The 23,103-nt window shown below is 47.5% G+C and overlaps 1 protein-coding gene across 3 annotated transcripts; it reads right to left on the reverse strand.

Moving 5' to 3' along the window:
* Positions 1 to 3,010: 3,010 nt before the first annotated feature.
* DNAJA4 (DnaJ heat shock protein family (Hsp40) member A4) lies at positions 3,011 to 20,716 on the reverse strand. 3 transcript variants are annotated; one of them, XM_004387469.2, is made up of 8 exons: positions 20,560 to 20,716; positions 20,050 to 20,188; positions 11,525 to 11,702; positions 9,434 to 9,538; positions 8,331 to 8,558; positions 7,044 to 7,274; positions 3,546 to 3,646; positions 3,011 to 3,448 (listed from the first exon to the last, which is right to left on the reverse strand). In XM_004387469.2, the coding sequence occupies exons 1-8, from the start codon at positions 20,637 to 20,639 to the stop codon at positions 3,233 to 3,235; spliced, it is 1,278 nt and encodes a 425-aa protein (XP_004387526.1). In that variant the 5' UTR covers positions 20,640 to 20,716; the 3' UTR covers positions 3,011 to 3,232. The 3 variants fall into 3 exon arrangements, 2 of the variants coding, with proteins under 2 accessions (XP_004387526.1, XP_023597432.1); XR_002825773.1 differs by lacking the exons at positions 3,011 to 3,448; positions 20,560 to 20,716 and having other exon boundaries at positions 3,554 to 3,646; positions 7,044 to 7,171; positions 20,050 to 20,270; XM_023741664.1 differs by lacking the exons at positions 3,011 to 3,448; positions 3,546 to 3,646; positions 20,560 to 20,716 and having other exon boundaries at positions 7,022 to 7,171; positions 20,050 to 20,270.
* Between the last annotated feature and the right edge of the window lie 2,387 nt (positions 20,717 to 23,103).

Raw genomic sequence — 23,103 nt, forward strand, 5'->3', positions numbered from 1 at the left:
AGATTTAGTCTAAGTATTTTATCTTCCTGGGGCTATTGTAAATGGTATTCATTTAGTGATTTCCTCTTCGAGGTTCTCTTTGCTGGTGTAAAGGAATCCAACTGATTTTTGTATGTTTATCTTGTATTCTGAAACTTTGCTGAAATCTTCTATTAGTTCCAGTAGTTTTCTTGTGGATTCTTCGGGGTTTTCTGTGTGTAAGATCATATCATCTGCAAATAGAGATGCTTTTGCTTCTTCCCTACCAATTTGGATGCACTTTCTTTCTTTTTTAGCCTAATTGCTCTGGCTAGGACCTCCAGCACGATGTTGAATAAGAGTGGTGATAAAGGGCATCCTTGTCTGGTTCCCTTTCTCAAGGGGAATGCTTTCGAAGTTTCTCCATTTAGGATGATGTTGGCTGTTGGCTTTGTATAAATGCCCTTAATTATACTGAGGAATTTCCCTTCTATTCCTGTTTTGTTGAGAGTTTTTATCATCAATGGGTGTTGGACTTTGTCAGATGCCTTTTCTGCATCGATTGATAAGATCATGTGGTTCTTGTCTTTATTAATGTGATGGGTTACAATGATTGTTTTTCTAATGTTGAACCATCCCTGCATAGCTGGTATAAATCCCACTTGATCATGGTGAATTATTTTTTTGATATGTTGCCGAATTCTATTGGCTAGAATTTTGTTAAGGATTTTTGCGTCGATGTTCATGAAAGATATTGGTCTGTAATTTTCTTTTTTTGTGGTGTGTTTACCTGGTTTTGGTATCAGGGTTATGCTGGCTTCATAGAATGAGTTTGGGAGTATTCCATCCTTTTCTGTGCTTGCCACACTTTTTACCCTGTTAATTTCAGAGATGTCTGTAGCTCCCTGGGTGGATGCTGGAGGGCTGGCTGCTTGTCTTGCTGCCTTCACAATGCCTAGGCTTAAGCCTGTGCCTGATAATGACTGAACTCCAGCCCTGCCTCGCTTGTCCCAGAGTACCTGTACCTCGGAGTTCTCTTCGGCAGCCCGGTTGGGATTTGGTTCCATGTTAATTGGAAGAGTTCAAAGTAGCTAACATTCTGAAGCTTGTTGCTTTTTATTGATCATAGTTTTATGTCTTAGGTCATGTTGTGCTTTTCCTCCGAACCCCTATTACCCTCAGAATAAAACCCACACTCTTTACCGTAACCCACTGCTTCTCTCTCCTGCCTCTGCTTGCTCACCCTGCTCTATTAACACTGTCCTTGCCACTTCCTCCCTCAGACTTTCACAGGTCTAGTCCCTGACTGCATTCAGCTAGGTGCTCAGATGTCACCTCTTCAGTAGTAGTAGTAGTTCCCACCGCCTGACACTTGCACTCACCCCCACCCTCAAAACATGAACTCCATGAGGGTGGAGACTATTCCATTGTATCAACCCATGTGAGGGCAAGCTGACACATAACTATTTATTTGAGCACTTAAAAAAAAAAGGCAAAGCCACTTGTCTCTCATACCAGCTCAATTTTATTTTTAAAGTGACAAATTACAAGTGGATAAAATTTTAAGCAATATCTTCCAAATTCATTTACACGACAAGGAAGGAGCCGAATCTAATTTTGCTCCATCACCAACTAAAAGTAGTTCTCTAGCAATAATTTATTAGAAAGTCACAGCACAGAAACAGAACACCCTGGAGTTGTGGTCCATTTGTAAATTGGTTTTCACATAAGCTTAGCTGGAAGAATTGGTTTTATGTTCATCCTGATCAATGGCCAAAGCAGGAACAGGTGGTCTCTTTCTACTTACTTTGAGCAAATTATGCCCTATGTAAGCAGTTGGAGCCTGGTCCATCCAGCTGGCTCACCCTACCTGCCATGGAACTGATCTGCCCTTTGATCCTCCAAGGGGAGGTCCCTGGTCTGAGTCAAACTCAGGCACTGTATAAACAAATGAGGGTGGACCTGACAGGTGGCCTCTGCTTTAAGTCGGCAGCTTAGACATTAGCAGCTTATCTTCATGACTACTATGGGAAAGAAGTGAACAATAATGGCTAAAGGTTAAGGTAACCCTAAGTTCAAGTTGTAGTCCACCTGCCAGGACAAATATCCCTCCAAACAAGCTATAATTTACAGTGAATTCAACCAACTGTAGTCCCTAGTAGAGTTCAGTCACATTATCTACATTATCTAAACATGATCATGTGAGCAGGAAGCCCTTTTTAAGTATGGCTGTGCAACAAGGAGAGAACAGTCCTTTGGAAGGGAGTGGAATCTGGGAGGTGGAGAACACTGAGAAGTTCTATGCCTTTCCCAACCCTCAAATCATGTAGGCTCACTGGTCAGGTGGGGGCTGGCTGTGCCTGTGGCCAAGCCACCAGTATTCCCCATGGCTTCTGTTGCTCTCACGCTGCCGGGACATGGAGGGTTTATTTTTCTTTACAAGTAAGCACTTTGGTGGGAGAGCATTGCAAAGGTTGTCAACAGAAAATCATTAAATCCACAAAGAACAAGGTATGGGGGGGTCACAGACAAGCAGTTACATCGGCATATCATTTAAAACACTGGTCCTCACCACAAGGCTTGGAAGGTTGAGGAACCTTCCAGGAGAGATGATCAGACAGACCCCTCCATTCCAGTCACCTAGGGTACAGAACAGTAGGAACTAAGGTGGCCCTGCAACACCGGGACCACAGCCCACTCAGCGTGAAGCAAGGAGTAGAGAGACCGGAGAGCCAAGTCCAATCCACAGATGTGCTTTCATTCCTTAGGAGGATCATCTAGAATCTAGATTCAAAAATGTGTTAGCAGCCCTGAGATTGTGCCCTCTGTAACTCTGCCATGGGATGGGGAGCGGGGGGAACCACAGACCTAGAGATGGGCCAGCACGCCCACTTCGTGCCTTGGGGCTTGCTAGGGAGGTTGAGTGCTGCTCTCTGGGCCGTGCTTTACTGGTGGAACTGAATTACGGCAAAGCCACTAGAAGCACAAAGTGTCGATGCGGTCACTGGCATCTCGAAAGTATATCCTGAAAATGTAAATGAACAGATCCATATGCAGACTACAGGTGATTTACACTTAAAACATTTAAATATAAATTAAGCTATAACTTAAGTTACAACCAAAACAAAAACCAAAAAGACACTCAGCAATTGAGAATGCTGAACACATACACAGGACACCCCAAATACGAGGCCATTAAAGTGATGCCATTTTCATTGTGCCAACTTTACATTCATCATATGCAAGTCCGGCCAGGCCACCTGTAGCACACACGTCATGCCGTCTGGCACTGCACTCCGGCCCGGGGCCCATCGTCGTCCTCCTCGTAGGCCTCCCTGTGTTGGCGCCAGTTCTGCTCATTGGGATTAAACTCCTTCAGCTCCACCTGCTCCATGTCGTCCGTAATCCTCACTTTCTGTCGAGGAGGGAGCAAAGCTTCCAGCTGCAGAAGCTTTTCTGGAGAAAGCCAGTGATTTTCAGGAAAGAGTACCTGTAAATGGTGAGGTGGGAAAGAACAGGAGCTGTTTGTTTTTCCAATTAAGGCATTGAACAGCATGCCCCGTGAGAGGAAAACACAGTGAACTTACTAAAAACTGTATGATCAGGGTCCCTTTTTCGAGGGGAGCTTTGTAGACAGGCATCCCTTCGTCGCGCACACATTTCAGGTCCCCGTGCTTTATCACCTCACCTGCCACAGGACAAGGTTTGGGTCTGTGTTAGTTACAAAACAGGAAAATAGACAGTGGCTGGGGGCGAGGGGTCAGTCTCCCTTTTAGGAGAGAGCCTGGGGGCAGATTTTAGGGCCTCTGTGGCTGCCAGGCAAAGGAAGGTGTAACTTAGCATCTGACTGGAAAGCAGATCCCAGTCAGTCATCCCTGTCGGGTATGGTCGGGGTGAAAGGCGTGAGGTGAGGGGCTCGGGTAGAACTCTCTGGGGCTGCAGCAGTGTGTCAAGGAGGCTTCTGTGCCCACACTCGGCCTCCATCGCAAAGTGGGCTGGTTTAAAAAAGTGAAGTAGGAGTCAACCAAGTCTAGTAAAATGGGGTGGTGATACCGGTCCTGCTTGCCTCTTCGGATGGTTACAAATATCCTGACCATGAGTGGGAGTCTGCATTTCACACACTCACAGAGCTTGGAGCAGGAAAGGGCCCCAAAGGAGCCCAACCAGCCCACACCTGGTGTGAGAACCTACTCATGGCCACCCTGCAGGGGACGCCAGCTTCCCGGGCAGGGAGCTGACAAGGCGGCTCAGGCCACTGGCAGTCTCCTCGTAGTTAAAATGCACTCACACACTGGTCAGTTACAATGGGTCTCCTCCTAGCTTGCACCCACTGGTTCTTCCATCTGTGTTATTTCAAAAGGCATCATGGGAGGTTAGAGCCCCAGAGCTCTGGCAGTCTCCTCCCTAAAAACGTTATTTCCCTCCAAGTCTGGGAAAGGAAAGAGACAAAAGGGTCTCTGAAAAAGTACGCTTTTCAGCTCAGTAATAAAAATGGGCAAAGAAAGAAATATTAATCAAAAAAATTGGGAGTGGGGGGGAGCATAGCGAAAAAGGGAAGATAAAAGATAAAAACTAATTTATCCGGCAGCCCCCTCTCCTGGGAAAATGGTATTCCACATAAGGAGACTACGCAGAAAGTGAAATTGCTTCACAAGGAAATCTCTGCAAGTACATGACACGAGCTTTTTAAAACAAAGCACATCCATGACTCTATCCTGGGGGCCATCCGCGTGCAGGCTGGGACTAGACATGGCCGTCCGAGCCTACTGCATGTGCAGGAGGCTACCCCGGAGCTGACTGGACCCACGAGGTTGGCCTGTGTTCTTAGTTGTTTGGTTTTTCTTTTCAAATAGTTTTCTGTCTCCTCTTTTCCTATCAGAGGCCACTTCTTGTTGCTCTCAAGAACATCCCCACGCTTCCCTGTCTAACTTGCGGGGGTTGGGAAATCAGGAGACCAAGCGTGGAAAACTGCATGGAAGAGAAGGGAAAGGACTGTGAACCAGGCTCTTCCCTGAGGCTAATATCTCCTCAGTCGGGGCCATCGCACCCTCGTGAAGCTCCTAAGTCACTTTTAATCTGCTGATTCTCGGCAGTGCTCAAGACACCCTGTGTGCCCTCTGGTGAGGAAGGCATTTCAGTGGCAGAAGAACGGAGGAAGAAAGGAGAAGAGGAAATGCAGGAACAAGAAATTAAACAAGAAATTAAAACAAAGGATAAATGCGAAAAAAGAAAATGCAAAGAAACACAATCTCCAGCAGAAAAAGTTTACTGGATATCCTGCCCTTATTTACAATCAAGCCCGGAAATGGGTTCCTCGGGGTGCCCCTGCTGCCAGGGAGGTGGCCCAGGTGGCCACTTCCTTTCCAGTGATGCTCCTTCCTCACTACCCTCATTCTGTCCTTGGCTCCCAGGGTCTCTGTGGCTGGCACCAGCTCAGAGGCAGCAAGGAACGCTGGGTTCCCACGGCAGGACCCTGCCCCAGGGAGCTCCACCTCGGTGACTCAACATCTCAAACCTCCAGCTGTTGGCCAAGGACGAGCTTGCCCAAAGAAGTTACATGCAGACACTGCCCAGCTCCAGCTCTTAGAAGGACTAGACTCTGAGATGACCTGTTTGCAGCAACATTAGGGAATCTTAGACACAATCCCAGGGAGTGCTGAGCATGTACCTGTTCACAACCAGTGGCCTAGAGCTTTGTGTAAAGTGATCCTCAAATCTCCTATACAAGTAATGAGACAAAGTGGGTACTTGGGAGGTCTATGGAATGGAATTTTAAGGAAGATGTTTTATTTTAAATTTTTTCATGCAAATATTGCATTATATTGCAGTGCTTTCTCCCAAATCTTGATTATGTGTACACACACACAGGGCAAATGGAAAAGCAAGTAGGGTAAAATGTTAAGCAGGCAAACTGGGTAAAAGGGTATATGGTTACTCTTTGTACTATTTTTATTTTATAATTTTTTGTTAGTTGAAGAAAAGGAGGAAACAGACAGAGCCAAGAGCCAAACAGAGAGAGTGGCAGGAAAGAGGAGAAAGCAGGCAAAGACGGGGCGAGGGGCAGAGGGAGAAACAGGCAGAAGACGTCTAGAAGTCGGTCAGGGAGGCGTGGTGGCACCAGGGTCTGCTCACACCACTATCCCTAGAGTCTCAGCCCCACTCTAAACCACCAGTGCCCTTGGACTGGCTTATCTCTCGCTCAGCCCTGAACCTACCCTCCAGCCTTAAACCCTTAGATCCCCAAAGGAAAAGTTACTCCCCAGCCCTATGGCCAGTGAGGGGAGGAGAGCAGCACTGCTCACAGCCAGTGGTGAGGCCAAGGGTGCCTGAGTCACTTAGCCACCACCACACCTTGTCCAGACATGGACTCCTGACTTTTTCCCCCATCTGAAGTCAAGCGCTATTCAGATGCAGCTTTGAGTCGAGGTCCCTGCCTGCTTCTCTCCCTTTTCCAACTTGCTGCTCTCCCCCTCGCCCCTTCTAGACTGGTGCTTTGGTGCCCACAGGACCCTCGACTGCAGTGAACACCAACTCTCCTGGGAGCCGGGAGCCTGGAGTCTCCACAGGTGCACTAGTCAGCCAAAGGATGGGGACCTCGGGAACGCTTCTGGCCCAGAGGCAGTTCCCTCCAGATCCTGTGGGTGTGTGCAGACAAGGGCAGATCCTGTGGAACAAGGATATGCTGACAGGCAATGTCTTTTTTTTCCTGGAAAATTCTAAAATGTTTCTCATCTATAATCGACAAGACAGAGACCAGAGGAACATGTGGATGAATTAGTACAGAGCTCCATTTCTTATAGAAAAATACATTTTTCTCATTCAAGTTTTAATTAAGAGATCCGGTTCAGATTTTAGACCCCCCAAGTTTCCTGTGTGAGGCTCTTCACTGTTCAAATATGTAATATAAATATAAATTTATAAAATTCTCAAGCACACCAGTCACTAGTGATGCCTTTAAATTTAGAGAAAAATAAGTAACTTGGGTAACAGAAGTCAACCTAAATGTGAAGCAAGGCTACCTTGCCAGTACCGTTAGGCCAAACACACAGAACTACCACCACGGGAACACACGTTTGAAACGTTACCTGATTTGGAGGTAATAACAAGGATTCGATCATCCAGTGTTTTTATTGTCTTCTTGAAGCCACAAAGGGCTTCCGAAAGCTGAATTTTCATTTTCATGATCAAATCATGGCCTCGTCTCTGAAAGACACTATGATCCTTCTGATCAAGCACAATTATGACATCACCAGGCTCCAGCTCAGGCTCCTGATCTCCTTCGCCATGAAATAGTATCTTCTGCCCATCTTTCATACCTACGAAATATCATCCCTCTCTGATTAGCCATGTCTCTTAAAAATCACTTCCCGTAAAGCTTTTGAAGAAGAATCATAGAGTCCTTTGGGGGTCCTTTATTCATCAAACCTGCCAACCTTATGTGGGCATGGGGACGGGAGTGGCAGCTGGGGTTACAGCTGAGAAGAGGTCATGCTTCCCTGGGCAAAACATGAGTCCTCACCTAGGCGTGCAGCAGGGAGGGAGAAACGGGCCATGACACCCACAGGCCACACCGCACTCCCTGCCCACCAAGCACTGTGATGCCACAAGTAGCACCACACCACCCACTTCCCGGTGCACACACTGTGCATGGCTCTGGGGACTGAGGGGGACAGGGCAGCTTGCCCTGCCACTTTCTAACAAGTCAGTGTATGCACACAGGCATAGGGTTAAGGTGCACTTAAACAAGAAGCCCCTTTCACAACACCTATGCTGGTTTGGGTGTGATTCTTGTACGTTTGGTCTCATCTCTGCTCTAGGATGTATTTGCTGGATTGGGAAGCCACAGCAAAACCAAGGGATAGTTTGGAAAACAGCTGAGACTCAAAGCATGCTGAGAGTGATAGTGCCAGGTGGACGGATCGCAGGGAAGGCACTGTATTTGGGAGGCTCTGATGCAGCACAGCGGGACGTGTGGGGAAAGGGACATGATGCTACAAAGACTCACACCAGGCAGTATGAACCATGGGTAATAAAAGCTATTAGGAAGAACATTCCAAAAGATCCTAAAGGAGTGGTTCAAGAGTGGCAAGAGAGAGCAATTATCCAAAACTGGGGTCAAGTAAGACTTTGGGAGCGCTGGAGAACTTTAAAAAAGGTTGCTTTTGATCTCAAGGAAGCTGACCTCAGGAAGAGAACTTTGGCAGGTGACCAGGGAGGGGTCAAGAGAAGATGACTTGGAAATAGGGGGAATTTATGGCACACCTTACTATTGCTTAAATGTACGCTGTAATTTATCTTATGTCTCTATACCCAACCCGTGGGTCCCACGATTAGCACCTGATTAGCATTTCTAGCAAGAAGTGCAGCCTCACCTTTTTCAACGTGCACCTCGATAATCTTCTTCTCTCGGATCACCTTGGCGCCACTGCAGCTCTCGCAGCGGTCCTTGGGGTTGATGCGCTCACCCTGGCCCTTGCACTCGATGCACACAGTCTGGATCTGCTGCACCATGCCCGGCCCGATCTGCTGAATGTGGATCTGCATTCCCCGCCCCTTGCACAGTGGACACTTCTCCACAGAGCCCTTCTTCCCCCCGACACCTGCAGAGGGGACAGCAATGAGAGCCATGCTCGTCCCTCGGAAGTGGCCCTGCTGGGTGCCACAGCACAAGGGTGATGAACCATTAAATTGGACAGTAGGGTCTGAATTCTGACTATGTACAAGCATGAAAAGCAATATAGAAGAGTCTCGATGATTCTAGTCAAGCAGACAATATTTAGATATTAACATCAGATATCAAACATTTGTATGTATGGCTGTGCCAAGACAAATTCATTACTTTAGCTTCTCTTTCTTCCATCCTCAGGTGGAAAAACACCCAGGCCTATTGGTGAATGAGTAGGCTAGGGCTGTGGAGAACTGAAGAACGCAGCTCTGCCAATAGGGGTGGCTACCCAGCCAGTTCTCTGTGGGACACTGTGGGTTGAGGTCATCAGATATGACTTGTCTTGAAAAATCAGATTTAAAAAAACAGTAATTGTTTAAGTCAGAGGTCAGCAACCTACAGCCTGCTGCTTGGTTTTGTAAATAAAGTTTTACTGGAACACAACCATGCCCATTTGTATACAAACTGTCTAAGGCTGCTTTTGTGCAAATTTGAGTAGGTAGTTATGACAGTGACTATATGGCCTGTAAAGCCTAAATACTTTATAGAAAAAGTATGTCAACTGCTAAGTTGAGTGAACTCTCTTGATTTTTAAATTTTTAAAATAACTGTTGACGTGTTAAATAAAGGTACAGCCCAAATAAAACACTCCTTCAGGTACACAGATCTGGCCCTCAGGTCACCTGTTTTTGCAACCTCTGTTTGACCCTCACATTTAAAAGATAAACAATTTTTCTCTGAATTATAACCAGCCTTGTTTTTGGATCTAAGGGGTCAGAACAGTGAGATTCATTCAAAAATTCATTTTACCTTCGCATTTCTCACAAATTACATTTTTCTGCAGGGCCAATTTCTTTGTGACTCCATTATATAAATCTTCAAGACTTACAGACAACTGATGTACAACATTCTTGCCTTATCGAGAAAAAAAACACACAAAATTAGTTAATACTGTATTAAAAATACCACGGTATTAAATACCACCCTCCTCCCAATTTATGCTCAGTCATAGAAGTCTCCAGAGACTGGAAGCCATGCCTGTTCCCTGTTCATTCACTCCCTTCCTAAGGGAAGCAATGCCTCTATTATGCCTGCCTGTCCTTCTGGCCCTCTGCCAGGGATGAGAATTAATATTCTCTCCAGCTATGGGGTAGTGATTCAATCATTAGATGTCAACAAAAAGAGTTTCCACCTTTATTTTCTGAGAACAAATCTGAGGACAGGGAGATCACCAGTTGAGAAAACCGAAGGCAATATTAGCCAATCAAATTGGTTCAGTTTTCCCCATAAAAGGGGCCCTTCCACAGAGATGAAAATGCCTTCGACCTTTAACTGAAACTCTTCCTTGGGCATAAAGCTCTTCACATTCTGGGAAGCCATCACCCTTTTGTAATTTGTGGCTAAGCAGGAATTCTTTCATCTGCCAAAATCATGCTTCTGCATGAAGAACAATGGGCGTTTCGTCCAGGGCTATGCCAGCCTGTAAGGACTGGGGCAGCAAGCCCCTCACTGCACCGCAGGGCTTTCAATCACCAAGACAAGCTGTCCTTGTGTACTGGTGTCACCTCTGAGAGATGACTTAATTAAGGGTGTGAAGTTGTTCATCTCCAGACAGTGAGAGAGCTGGCAATACCCAAGGGTTTAGTCAAACGTCCACACTGTCAATTACACAAACAGGCAAAATACCCAGACAATGGGGATAGAATTGTTCCTAATAAACACTTTGTGATTTTCAGGACACTGTGTTCACAGAATTGACCCTTAAGCTTTCTAAAGTCCAAAGTCAATTATAATGTGAGAACAAGTGCAGCCTCATCTATCTAGGGCCTCTCATTGACCAGTATCACACTCCTTTAAACTCCAATGCAGAGCTTATTTTTTCCGATTTTATCCAGAACTGTAATAAGCTTGGTTATCTGGTGTTGAGGTCCAAAGGGGATTATCAACAGCAAACTGAACAGGCGGTAAGGGCCTAATGGAGACCAGTCAGAGGTGACAGCTCATTGTCTAGCAGGAGCTAAGATGTAGAAAATTGGGAAGAATAAACCCAGAACTCAAAACTAGCAGCCTAAGGCCGTGCAGCTAGGAGCTAAGAGTGCCTCCCCCACCTCCCAGGAAGGAAGCTACTGTCTAGGACGCAGTCTGAAAAGAGAGGCAGGCAGGTCATTCTACAAAGATTTTAAAACATAAAGAAGTTTGTTACCTAGAAAATCTCCTGAGAAGGCTGAGAAAATGGGCAGTAGTGAACACGGCAGAGGACCAAGCAGGACGAGGGAGAGCCCGCAGGCCCTGGCCCAGGTCGGGGGGAAACAGGTCCGACAAGAACGAGTGAGCGGAGAAGAAAAGCACTCTTGGCAGAGACATTATGAACAATCATAAACCCACTGCTATTGGGTCGATTCTGACCCCACGTGTTACAGAGTAGAACTGCCCCATAACGTTTTCTTGGCTGTGATCTTTATGGAAGCAGACTGTTAGGCCTTTCTTCAGAGGTGCCACTGGGTGGGTTCGAACAGCCAACCTTTCGATTAGTAGCCGAGAGACCATTTGCGCCACCCAGGGACCTAATGCCATTTATATCCCTCAGGACACAGGTGCCTGACCCCAACAACAGAGAAAAAGAGGACAACAAGATGATCTTGACCTTCCTCTTCTCTACCCACTGCTCCATTTACTCCTTTCACACCTGCCTCGTTTGGAGGGTGTCTGGAGGCTGTCAGGTAGTTGCTGAATATGTAAAGAAATTCAAGGTAGCCTGGATACAAGTGAAGAACCATTTAAAACCAATGATCCTAAAACATGACAAGTATACCCTTTTAGAGCATGATCTGTCCTGATTCCAGCAGCATGTGTCATTTTTGGAAACTATAAACTTGCTTACATTTCTTTAAGAGCATTTACCTCTTCTCTCTCTAGCCATCCGTCCTCCACCACCGAAGAACATGTCAAAGATGTCCATGGGTGACGAGAAGCTGGGGCCAGAGCCACCTTCCTTAATCGCCTGCTCCCCGCCCTGGTCATAAATGTCCCTTTTCTTTGGATCTGAAAGCACTTCATATGCCTGGGATATGAGTTTAAACTTTAAAAGAAAAAAAGAGAGGAGATGTGAGTTGTCTGATTAAGCAAACCCACCATATGGATGGTACGCAGTAACAGAGGTATTCTGCACCCAACCCCCAAACTAGCTGGTCTACTATACATTCTCTATCTAGAACTTTACTCTTCCATTTACTCCCCTCATAAAGTGGGAAACAGAGGACAAATACCCTTAAGGAACTGGTGGCAGGGACACTGCGGAGAATAAGAAAAGGCAGCAGGGCAGGACGGTTTCTCCAGACTCTGGCTGCAACAGAAAGAAGTCACGTTGGGCTAGGATGCAGTGGCACGTGCCGGATGAAGCCCAGGGCTCTGGGGTGCTAGTCCTGGCATCCAAGCTCATGGGAACCGCTTTACTTGTTTACTAGCATGAAATTCAACTGCAGCCATCTTCAAGCACCTAACCACATGCCAGATGTTATACACAAACCTGTACTTCCCACCTTCCCCTCAAAACCCGCTCCTTCCACAATCTCCTTGTATCTTAGTTAACTGGCCACACCAAAACCTGTTTTCCTCTCACCCTCGCACAAGCTCATCTGTCAACAAACCCTGTTGGCTCTACCTTCAAATTTGTATCTTCAGTAACCTGGGACAGACCCAACATCCTCTGTGTAGTGCTCCTGCCAAAAATGCGTCACCAGAATCCAATTGTCAGAAAACCTAAATTGAGGGACAGTCTGCAAAACTGGCCTGGACTCTTCAAAATGCCAATCGTGAAACAAAAGATTAAAGGAAACCAACAGGAAAACTAAATGCAACGTGTGATCCTGGGCTGGATCCTGCACTGGGGGAAAAAACGGCCACAACAGACATAATTGGAACAACTGGAGAAATGTCAACTATTTTTTTCCTCAATGTTAAATTTCTTGAATTTGATAACTGTCCTACAGTTACGTACAAGGATGTCCTTGTTCCTGAGAGAAATGCCGAAGTATTTAGGGGTGAAAGGTTATGATGTAAGCAACTTACTCTCAAAATATTTCGCAAATAATAATAGTAATAATAAGAGAAATGGATAAAGCAAATGTGGCAACATATTTACTACTGGTAAAGCCAGGTGAAGAATATGCAGGTGTTCACTCTCTTCTGTTGGTATGGTTTTAAAAATAAAATAAAGACACTAAAATATCCCAAATTGCGGTGGATTAATTACTTTTGTGTGTGGCCTTTCTAGCCATGGTCTTATAACTCCCACCCAGGTGACTGGGCAGGACTGTGTGATAAGGTAATTGTGGCCTACCAAGGGGATTGGTCAGTTTTGCCTTATAAGAGAGCCAATTCCAGAGCACAGAGGAGAAGCCCACCACCATCAACCAAGACGAGACCAGCAGGAGAGACCTGGCAGCAAGAGATGGCGTGGTAGGCTTCCCGTCCCAGGGAGACAGAAAGCTGAGTGCCTTTGGGCAGAGACAGAAGGCCAGGGAGAGGTGTGCCTATGAGCACAGCTGGGAAGAGGCTGTCCTGATGGAAGAACTGTATCCCGAGTGTTCCTGAGCCTGAACTTAACTGTTACTTTGCTAATAAACTCCGTAATTGTGAATATGGTCTGTGAGTTCTGTGTGGCCACTGCATGAATTATTGAACCCCAGTAGAGACTGCTGTGGGAGGGACGGCTGGTGTCAGAATTGGTAAAGATGGCAGAGAGAGGAGGTCTGTCTGACCTCCACCTCACAGGAATCAGTCTTGGGCTGTTGATCTTGATTCTCCTTTGCCCTTGTGAAGTTGGAGGTCAGACACCACCCCCATGCCGTCTTTACACAAATCCATCCCTTCTCACCACCACCATTTCTGCCCTGGCCAAGGCCACCAGTTCTTGCCTGGATTGCTGTAGTGGCCTCCTCACTGGTCTCCCAGCTTCTGTTCTCACCCCAGCTTTGTCTGCTCTCCACACAGCAGCCAGAGTGAGCCTGTCAGTCATGTTGATCCTCTGCCCAAAACCCTCCAAGGCAGCCTCATCTCACTTGGAGTAAAAACCAGTCTTTACTCTGACTGACAAGCACAACCTGACACCTCTCTGCCTTCATCTCTTCCTACGCTTCACCCCACCCTCCATTCTCCAGCTTCAGTGGCCTCCTTGCTGTTCCTCAACACCCCCACATGCACCTGTTCTTGGCCTCCCCATCACCTCTTTCAAGCCTTTGCTCAAATGCCACCTTCTGAAGGAGGCTTCCCCAATGACCTTGTTTTAAAATTGCAACCCCACCCCCAGAACTTCCCATCTCACCTACCTGCTTTATTTTTCTCCATAGCACTAACCATCTTCTAGCATACACCATCATTTACCGCTTACATTGTATGCCCCCACTGCAACATACGCTTTTTTAAAATTTTTTTAGTGTTGTAGTTTAAATGAAATTTACATTTCAAGTTAGTCTCCCATACAAAAATCTATACACACATTGTTACGTGACCCTAATTGCTCTCCCCACACTGTGACAGCACACTCTTCCCCTCCACCCGATTCCCCATGTCCATTCAAGCAGCTCCTAACCCTCTCCGCCCTCCCATCTCACCTCCCGACAGAAGCCAACCATTTAGTCTCCTGTATCTACTTGAGCTAAGAGGCACATGCCTCGTGAGTATCACTTTATGTCCCACAGTCCAGTCCAATCACTGTCTGAAGAGTTGGCCTTGGAAATTGTTTTAGTTCTGGGCTAATAAGAGAATCCAGGGGCCATGCTTTCCAGGGATCCTCCAGTTTCAGTCAGACCATTAAGTCTGGTCTTCTAGTAGAATTTGAGTTCTGCACACCACCTTTCTCCTGCTCCATCCGGGACTCTCTGTTGTGTTCCCTGTCAGGGCAGTCATTGTGGTAGCCGGGCACCATCTAGTTCTTCTGGTCTCAGGCTGATGAAGTCTCTGGTTTATGTGGCTCTTTCTGTCTCTTGGCCTAATACTTTCCTTGTGTCTTTGGTGTTCTTCATTCTCCTTTACTCCAGGTGGTTGGGGCCAATTGATGCATCTTAGATGGTCGCTTGCAAGCTTTTAAGACCCCAGACGCCATTCACCAAAGTAGGATGCAGAACATTTTAATAAACTTTGTTATGCCAATTGACCTAGATGTCCCCTGAAAGCATGGTCCCCAAACCCCTACCCCTGCTACTATGTCCCTCAAAGTGTTTGACTGTATTCAGGGAACTTCTTAGCTTTGGTTTAGTCCAGTTGTACTGACTTCCCCTGTAGTGTGTGCTGTCCTTCCCTTTACCTAATTCTTACCTACTATCTACTTAGTAAACAACGCTCACCCTCCCTCCCCACCCTTGTTTTCTTCTGTGTTTAAACCTTTTCTTAAGTTCATATAATAGTGGTCTTATACAATATTTGTCCTTCTGTGACTGACTAAATTCCCTCAGCATAATGCCCTCCAGATTCCTCCACGTAATGTTTCACAGCTTCATTGTTGTTCTTAATCGTTGTGTAGTATTCCATTGTGTGGATATACCATAATTTGTTTATCCATTCATCCACTGATGGGCACCTAAGTTGATTCCATCTTTTTCCTATTGTGAACAGTGCTGTAATGAACATGGGTGTGCGTCTATCTATTCATGTGACGGCTCTTATTTCTCTAGGATATTTTCCAAGGAGCGGGATAGCTGGATCGAACATACGCTTCTTGAGGACAGGGAATTTTGTCAGCCTTGTCCACTGCTGTATACCCAAGCTTAGAACTGTGCCTGGCACAATGAAGGCAATCAGTAAATATTGTTAAATGAATGGCTCGATTCTGGGAATACCCATGAAAGAGGTAGGGTCTTGGCCTCCCTTGACCTATAGTTTATATACAAATATTCTATCATGCAGCTGACTCCATAAAACATACAGATGCTCCAAGTGCTATGAAGATACAAATATGGAAATGAGTAACAAAGATACTATGTTTTCTCTTGTTCTACAGATCTCTGAGCTGAGGCAGCTAATAAGAAAACCAAACCCACTGCTGTCCAGTTGATTCTGACTCATAGCGACCCTACAGGACAGAGTAGAACTGCCCCAAAGGGTTTCCAAGGAGCAGCTGATGGATTCGAACCACCAACCTTTCGGTTAGCAGCCAAGCTGTTAACTACTGAGCCACCAGGGCTCTGAGGTAGTTAATGGGGCAATTAAAAAAAAAGTCTTAAATAGACATCAGAGTGATACATGGGGCAGTTAGATCTTTTGATATGTTAATCTGCACGTCATTTCTGTAAAGAAGTATCATTCACCATTTACTACTACCCCTTTCCTCAACATAAAAATTGAGGTATAGGAATCTGGTGCCTAGTATGGAAGATCAGAAAGCAACTAGGTTGGGCTGCATCCTGAGAACTTCCCGGGCCTGTTGTTAGGTCAGGAATTAGGTAAATATGCTTCATAAGAATGCCCACTAGAAACACTCACCAAATACCCTGGATGGTTGAAAGACACTTGGACTTAAAGGAATTAATTAATCTAAGAATGGAAAAGGATGGTAGTGACTTCCCTGTCACTTGGGGCATTCAATCAGAGGCCAGATCTAACATAGCGTGGAGGCTCCGACTACCTGTTCTGGAGTCCACCCCACCTCTGGGGTCCCAGCATTGCAGGGTATAATAGCCCACCCCTTGCCTGTACCTGCTTCTCACAGTTTGGGAGATTACTGCTCTGACCAGCTCACTTTTCAGATAGTGATAATCTGCCACACCCTTAATGGATTATTATGCAGCTGGAGAACTGGCTGTGAAGACGATGTAGCAACTTGGAAAAGTCCATGTGATAAAATTCCAAGTGGAGAGAAAAAAAAGTCTATGTTCCAGAATGACCACAACCATCCTGGAAAGGCCTGGAAAGAAGCACAATGAGAGTGGCTAGGGTGAAATGTTCTGCAATGTTCTGCTGTCTTTTACGATGTTCTAACTTGAAAATCAGTAATTCAGACGAAGTGTTACAGTGAAATCGGCCAAAAAGCCAAACTCATCTCAAAAGCTGGTTAGGGTAGTAGCCAAGAATACACACCCCTTCACTGCTCTTGAAAGGGACTATCTTGCTGACCTGCCACCCTTGTGTCTTACAGAAAACCAGCTGCAGATAAGTACAGAGACTCCACACAGAGCGCCCGGCAACAAATGCAGGCTGCCCACTGCTTAGCAACACGGGACAACAGGGCAAAAAACAAAGCCTGACACCCCACGGCCTTCCCAGTTGTCCCGAATCAAGAGGGAAAGGGTTGGCTTAATCTATTTTTGAAGAGACATTAATAGTACAGTGACAAACTTAGGAGGGAAAAAAATAAAAAGGTTCCGTCTGGGACAGATAAAGCCGGCAAGAACAACATTCAGACGTGCACGAGAAAAGACCTGCGACATGTACCAGGCGCACAGTAGGACCAGAATAGGAGCTAGCTGGTGAACAAATGAATGAGTCCTTTCCTGGGAACTTCACAGCAGAGTTGCTATAAATTGTGTTCCCTCTCTCCTCTCCCCCTTTGATTTCCAATTCAAATTTCCACTGATCTCAGAATTCACCCTCCTTTCACCAAAACAAACTTCCTTCCAATCTGTGCCTTCTACAAGAGCTCTCCCCTCCTCCACACAGAAATTGTAAATGTGCTTTTCTTCTTGTGACCTCTCTCTTTATTCATTCATTCAGCCAGCCAACACACATTTTAGCATCTACACAGCATGGCTAGACACAGGGCATGTAGTCGGCATGCGAGCCACAGCCCCTGCGCTGCTAATGTTCCGGCAGAGAATAACCACTGCCGTCGAGTCGATTCCAACTCATAGCAACCCTACAGGACAGAACATAACTGCCCCATAGGGTTTCCAGTGAGCGCCTGGTGTATTCCAACTGCCGACCTTTTGGTCAGCAGCCAAGCTCTTAACTACTGTGCCACCAGGGCTCCCTGGCAGAGACTACCAGTGTCAAATGAGTAATCACAATTAAAGTAGAATGAGTGTGAGGACAGTGGGTCAGTCTATAGGTCAGAGGCAGCCTCCTGGATGATGTTTCAGCTGAGAACTAAACTGTTCTACTCCCTTTCTGGACGGTGAGGAGGAGACAGGACTTCTAGCAGTGGGCACATCACAGAACCTCTCCAAGCTGCAAGGGACCTGCCAGACCTCCCTTACCACGAAGAGCCCTCACTTATGTGACACTAATTCAGTGCCTGGTTATAAATAAATATTTAAAACAAACCACCTGCCCAGACAGGCGTATACAAGGCAAATGCCACACAGATGTAGTATAGGTCAAATCCGATTGGAAGAAAAGAAGCTTCAGAACACCAAAAGCATACTCATTTCAAACTGTATTCGCACAACCATGAACTTACTCTTGGTAAATGCTATGAGATTTGACTTGAAACCAGGGTCAGAAGGCTATCCCACATGTTGCCTTTAGTCAGTCTGCTGGAAGGTGGAATTAGAAGCCTAGAAGTGCTCTCCCTGAAGGAGATCCTCAGAAACAAACTACAATGAACTTAGGGAGTATGTCTATGAATCACCAACATCAAGTAGAAAGCTGGCGACTTTAAAAGCTACAGTAAGCCACCTAAATATAGATGAGAAAGAACATGAGTGGGTAACAGACAAATGGTCTTACAGAAAAGCATTTTAAACTTGTGACAGCCACATGTGGCTAAATATAAATATTCTATCATTGCTGCCACCCAGCCGACCTTCCTTAAGCAGCTTTCGCCAGCATGGAATAATGAACACAGACAGGTATTTCAATACTACTGTCACTGCCACAGGTCTAAATGCTAGTCCAGTGATTGGTGGCTTCAAAAGTAGCCCATGTATCGCTATTAGCTACTACAACACGTCCACCACCTCAGCCCACCCAGGACAGCCAAAGTTTTGTTTTTTTATTTTAATTGTCCTTTAAGTGAAAGTTTACAATTCAAGTTAGTCTCTCATACAAAAATTTATACATTCATTGTTATGTGACTCTTGTTGCTCTCCCTGTACTGTGACAACATACTCCTTTCCACCCCGGATTTCCCGTGTCCATTCAAACCAGCTCCCGACCCTCTCTGCCTTCTCAGCTCACCTCTGGACAGGAGCTGCCCATTTAGTCTCATGTTATCTACTTGAGCTAAGAAGCACACTCCTCATGAGTATCATTTTATGTCCCACAGACCAGTCGAATCTTTGTCTGAAGAGCTGGCCTTGGGAATGGTTTTAGTTTTGGGGTAACAGAGAGTCCAGGGGCCATGTCTTCTGGGGTCCCTCCAGTCTCAAACCATTAAGTCTGGTCTTTTTACTAGAATTTGAGTTCTGTACCCCACTTTTCTCCCGCTCCATCAGGGACCCTCTGTTGTGTTCCCTCTCAGGACGTTCATTGGTGGTAGCCAGGCACCATCTAGTTCTTCTGGTCTCAGGCTGATGAAGTCTCTGGTTTATGTAGCCCTTTCGGGACAGCCAAAGCTTAATAAGAAAATGGTTAAAAATGAAAGGAGAAGTGGGAAGGATAACACACTTTTCTTGCTTGCAATGCCTGATCCTCAAAGTCACCTATCTGGGTGCCTCATGAGCATCCTTGGGGATAAAAGGCAAGCTGTCTCTGTTCCTGTGAAAGCTAAAAAGGATTAAGGTTTTTATTATTCAAGGCATTTTTCAGCCTATTAGAGGTACTTATGACCAACCATGACTCATCTGTCACAGAAAACCTGAAACATGTATGTAAAATAATGTGCCGCCTTACAGATCTTCCTGTCCCTGTTTAAAAAAGAAAATGGGATTATTCAAATGTCGACCAACCTTCATCAAGCAGGGGAGGGACACCAGGTTTGTCCAAGGTACTAGCTCAGACTAAAAGAAACTCGCCCGCAGGGCTTATGCATCAACAGGGAATACGAGCACAAAAATAATTCAGTCCCAGTGGTTCCTAGCAAATACACAACTTCTGGTCGTCCGTGCCTCGGCTTCCCTGTTTTCTGGCTCCCTCTCCCACCTGCAAACTCCATTGAGAACTGGGTTCCCACGTTTAAGTCCCAGCGCCTCGCCGGCGTCTTGCACAAACCGTAGGGGCTCCATAAACACTTGTGGGGTGAATGGAGGAATTAACAGGCTGCCCAAGGGCTCAAGAGGGATGTAAGTCCCTCGGTCCCCGGCACCAGCCTATCCTCCGCCGGGCGAGGCTGCGGCTCGGCCAAACGCCCTGCACCTGACTATGCCGCGCGGCGCCCTCTCGGCCTCGGGCCGCCGCCGCCCCACTGCGGGCAGCGCGGTGCCTGGCAACCGCCTCACCAACGCACGCGGCTCGGGTTCCCCGCCACCATCAATAATTCACAGCCCCCGTCCTCCGGGCTCAATAATTCACGGCCGCCCCGCGGCGCCCCTAGCCTCCCCGCGCCCGGCCCGCACCTTCTCGCCCTCATCCGGGTTCTTGTCCGGGTGGAACTTCAGTGCCAGCTTGCGATAGGCCTTCTTGATCTCCTCCGGGGAGGCGCTGGGCTTCACCCCCAAGATGTCATAGTATTGGGTCTCCTTCACCATCTTGTCTCTGCGGGGCGGGCGGGGCGAGGCCGGTCAGCGCACCCCGGACGCCCCTGCCGGGCCCCTCGCCCGCGCCCCCGCTGCCTGCTGGTCCGTCCGTTACGGTCACGGCCGCAGCCGCCGCCGCCTGGGGCTCCGCCCGCCCACCCGCGCCGGGCCGACTCCGTGCCGGGTACGCCGCACTCGAGGCGCCGGCTCCTCCGCGGCGGGTTTTATTCGGCGCCGGCGGAAGGTTCCGCAAGGAGACAGTGACGCCACAAAAGCCTAGAACCTTCGCGGATGTTCCGGCGGCGTCCGGGACGGCCCGACTGAGGCGCGGCCGCGGGTTGGCAGCCCGTACCCCCGACGCCCACGCGCGGTGCAGTCCGGCCCGCTTACCTGGTGTCGTCAGGAGCCTGTTCCTCTGGCTGGCCGTCCGACTCCCCCGAACTCCACTTCTGACTGCTGCCCCGGGCCATGTTGGGGGCTTTGGAAGACGGCTTCTTCGTGGGGGGCGCCTTCCGACGTCCGTCCCGCCGCCCTGGGGCCGCCCCCTTGCCCTTCCGTGTGTCCGTGGGATCGGCTGGCTCGAGGATCGGGTTGCCTGAAGGGCAGCGCCGGCTGGAACCCTGCACGGAGGAGCTGGACTGAGAGACCTGCGCCCTGCGGTCCCCACCCGGCTCCCTGTGGGTGTGGCCGCCCTCTGTTTGGTCACAGCCACGGTGTGCACTGAGAGCTACCCGGGATTGTTGCATTTTTGAGGGGTTTGGAGTGAGTAGGGGCTCTCTACCATGGCGGGACCCTGTTCCCCTAGGCCCTACAGGAGCTGGCTGCCCCCGGGGCATCTTCAAGGCCGGGTAAACCTAAGTTCTTCCAGATCTGAACAGTGGTCTTTCGCTGGCTCCAAGTGTGGACAGTGACCTTTCCAATGCCCACAACTGGGAACCCCTGAAGTCTCCCAAGTGTGGGTAGTGACGTCCCCCACATATGGGCAGTGACGTCTTTCATATGTAAGCAGCAACGCCCTCCAGGTTTCCCAAGTCCCCTTTTGTTCTAGGGGTGGGAAACGGCCCTCACTCCCGCGTGTCATCGGTGAGCGAACCACCAAGGCTGCACCAAGCCCGACAGCCCATGTTGCACAGTTTGGGGGAGTGGCTGGGGGCCAACGGCTCTGGCTGGAGCCTGTAGGGTCTCCCAGGACGCTGCCCAGCCCTCAGTGGGTCTCCGGGGAGCCATGATCACGACTAGCAGCAGAAGGGTGGATGAGGAAAACCGGACCAAGCGCTTATCAGGGAACTGCACGCCCTGCCCCACCAGGCCAGCCTCAGCTTCTGCGGTGGAACACTTTGTCAGGAAGGGGCGACCCTGTTCACCTCTCTGGATCTTTTGGCCTTGTTTTGGGGTGCCACTGTTCACCTCTCTGGATTCTTTGGCCTTGTTTTGGGTCCTGCTGCAGGCATCACCCTCCTCTATGTGTTTAATGGGGGTGAGAAAGGACTTTATTACCCAAGAGCTGCTCGTTTCTGTTCTTGGAAACATTGCTTTTTACCCTCTGATTCATGCCCCTGTGGACAGTAACCTTTGGGCAGAGGAAAGAAGTCAGAGCTGGAGGTCAGGAATCTTGGATTCTATACCAGATCTTATTAATTCTGTGGGCCTGAGCCTCTCTGAGCTAGTTTCTTCATCAGCAGGACATAGTCATTGTCACCTGCATGCCTGCCTCCCTCACAGGGCTCCTGCAAGGATTGAATTGGGATAACTGTTAAGACTCCTAACACAGTGGGTCTCAAACCTGGCTGGTCATAGGGATCACCTGGGGAGTTTCTAAAAATCCCTGTGTCCAGACCAAATTATATTAGAGCCCTTGGGAGTGGATCCAGGGAATCAGTGTTTGTAAAGCTGTCCACGGATTCCAGTGTTCAGCCAAAACTAGAGGCACAGCACAGCAGCACACAGCTGTCGAGGTTCAATAGTCAGAACCAGTGACATTGGCAGGAGGACCATGTGTGGGAGAGGGATGGCTTAAAGGTGGTGGGGGCCAAGGAGCACAGAATGGGGCATTGTGATGGATAACAGAGGAAACTCTGGAGCCAGCCAGACCTAGGTTCAGAGTCCAGCACTACCATTTCTTTGTGGCCTTGGACAGGTGACTTAAACTTTCTGAGCCTCAGTTTCCTCATCCTCTTAATGGGGATGATTTAAACAGTACCTACCTCATAACGGGGCCCTGGCGGCACAGTGATTAAAGAGCTCAGCTACTAACCAAAAGGTTGGCAGTTCAAATCACAGGCTGCTCCTTGGAAACCCTATGGGGCAGTTCTACTCTGTCCCATAGGGTCACTATAAGTCAGAATCGACTCGACGGCAACGAGTTTGGTTTGGTTTTACCTCATAACATTGATGTGAAAATTAAATGAGATAGTACTAGTCAGGCATCTGGCATATAGTCTTGATACATGTTGATGCACTTGTTTTTGTTTTCTTTTGTCCGAGCTAAAGAAGACTTTAATGATCTAGTACATTGTTTCCCAGAATTATAAGTGGGAGGATTTGAGACTTTACACAGACATTTTTTAATCAGTTATGTGTTTATTTTCATGGTTACTTTTTCTTTTTTGCACATGACATTGGTTTTCCAGCTGCAGTAAGCAATGCAAAGTTTCTTTTTTATTTAAGTTAAAAAAAAGAGTAGATACAAATAGTAAGTATATGATAGTACAGGTGGTACAAGGATGTCTTAGTTGTCTGGTGCTGCTATAACAGAAATACAAGTCGGTGGCTTTAACAAACAAATTTATTTTGTCACAGTTCAGGAGGCTAGAAGTCTGAATTCATTGCTCTAGGGGAAGGCTTTCTCTTTCTGTCGGATCTGGAGGAAAGTCCTTGTCTCTTCAGCTTCTGCTTCCTGGTTCCTTGGAGATCCCCATGTGTCTTGGCATCTAT

This window comes from Trichechus manatus, unplaced genomic scaffold (genome assembly GCF_000243295.1).
Source record: "Trichechus manatus latirostris isolate Lorelei unplaced genomic scaffold, TriManLat1.0 scaffold00186, whole genome shotgun sequence".
NCBI classification, from domain to species: domain Eukaryota; kingdom Metazoa; phylum Chordata; class Mammalia; order Sirenia; family Trichechidae; genus Trichechus; species Trichechus manatus.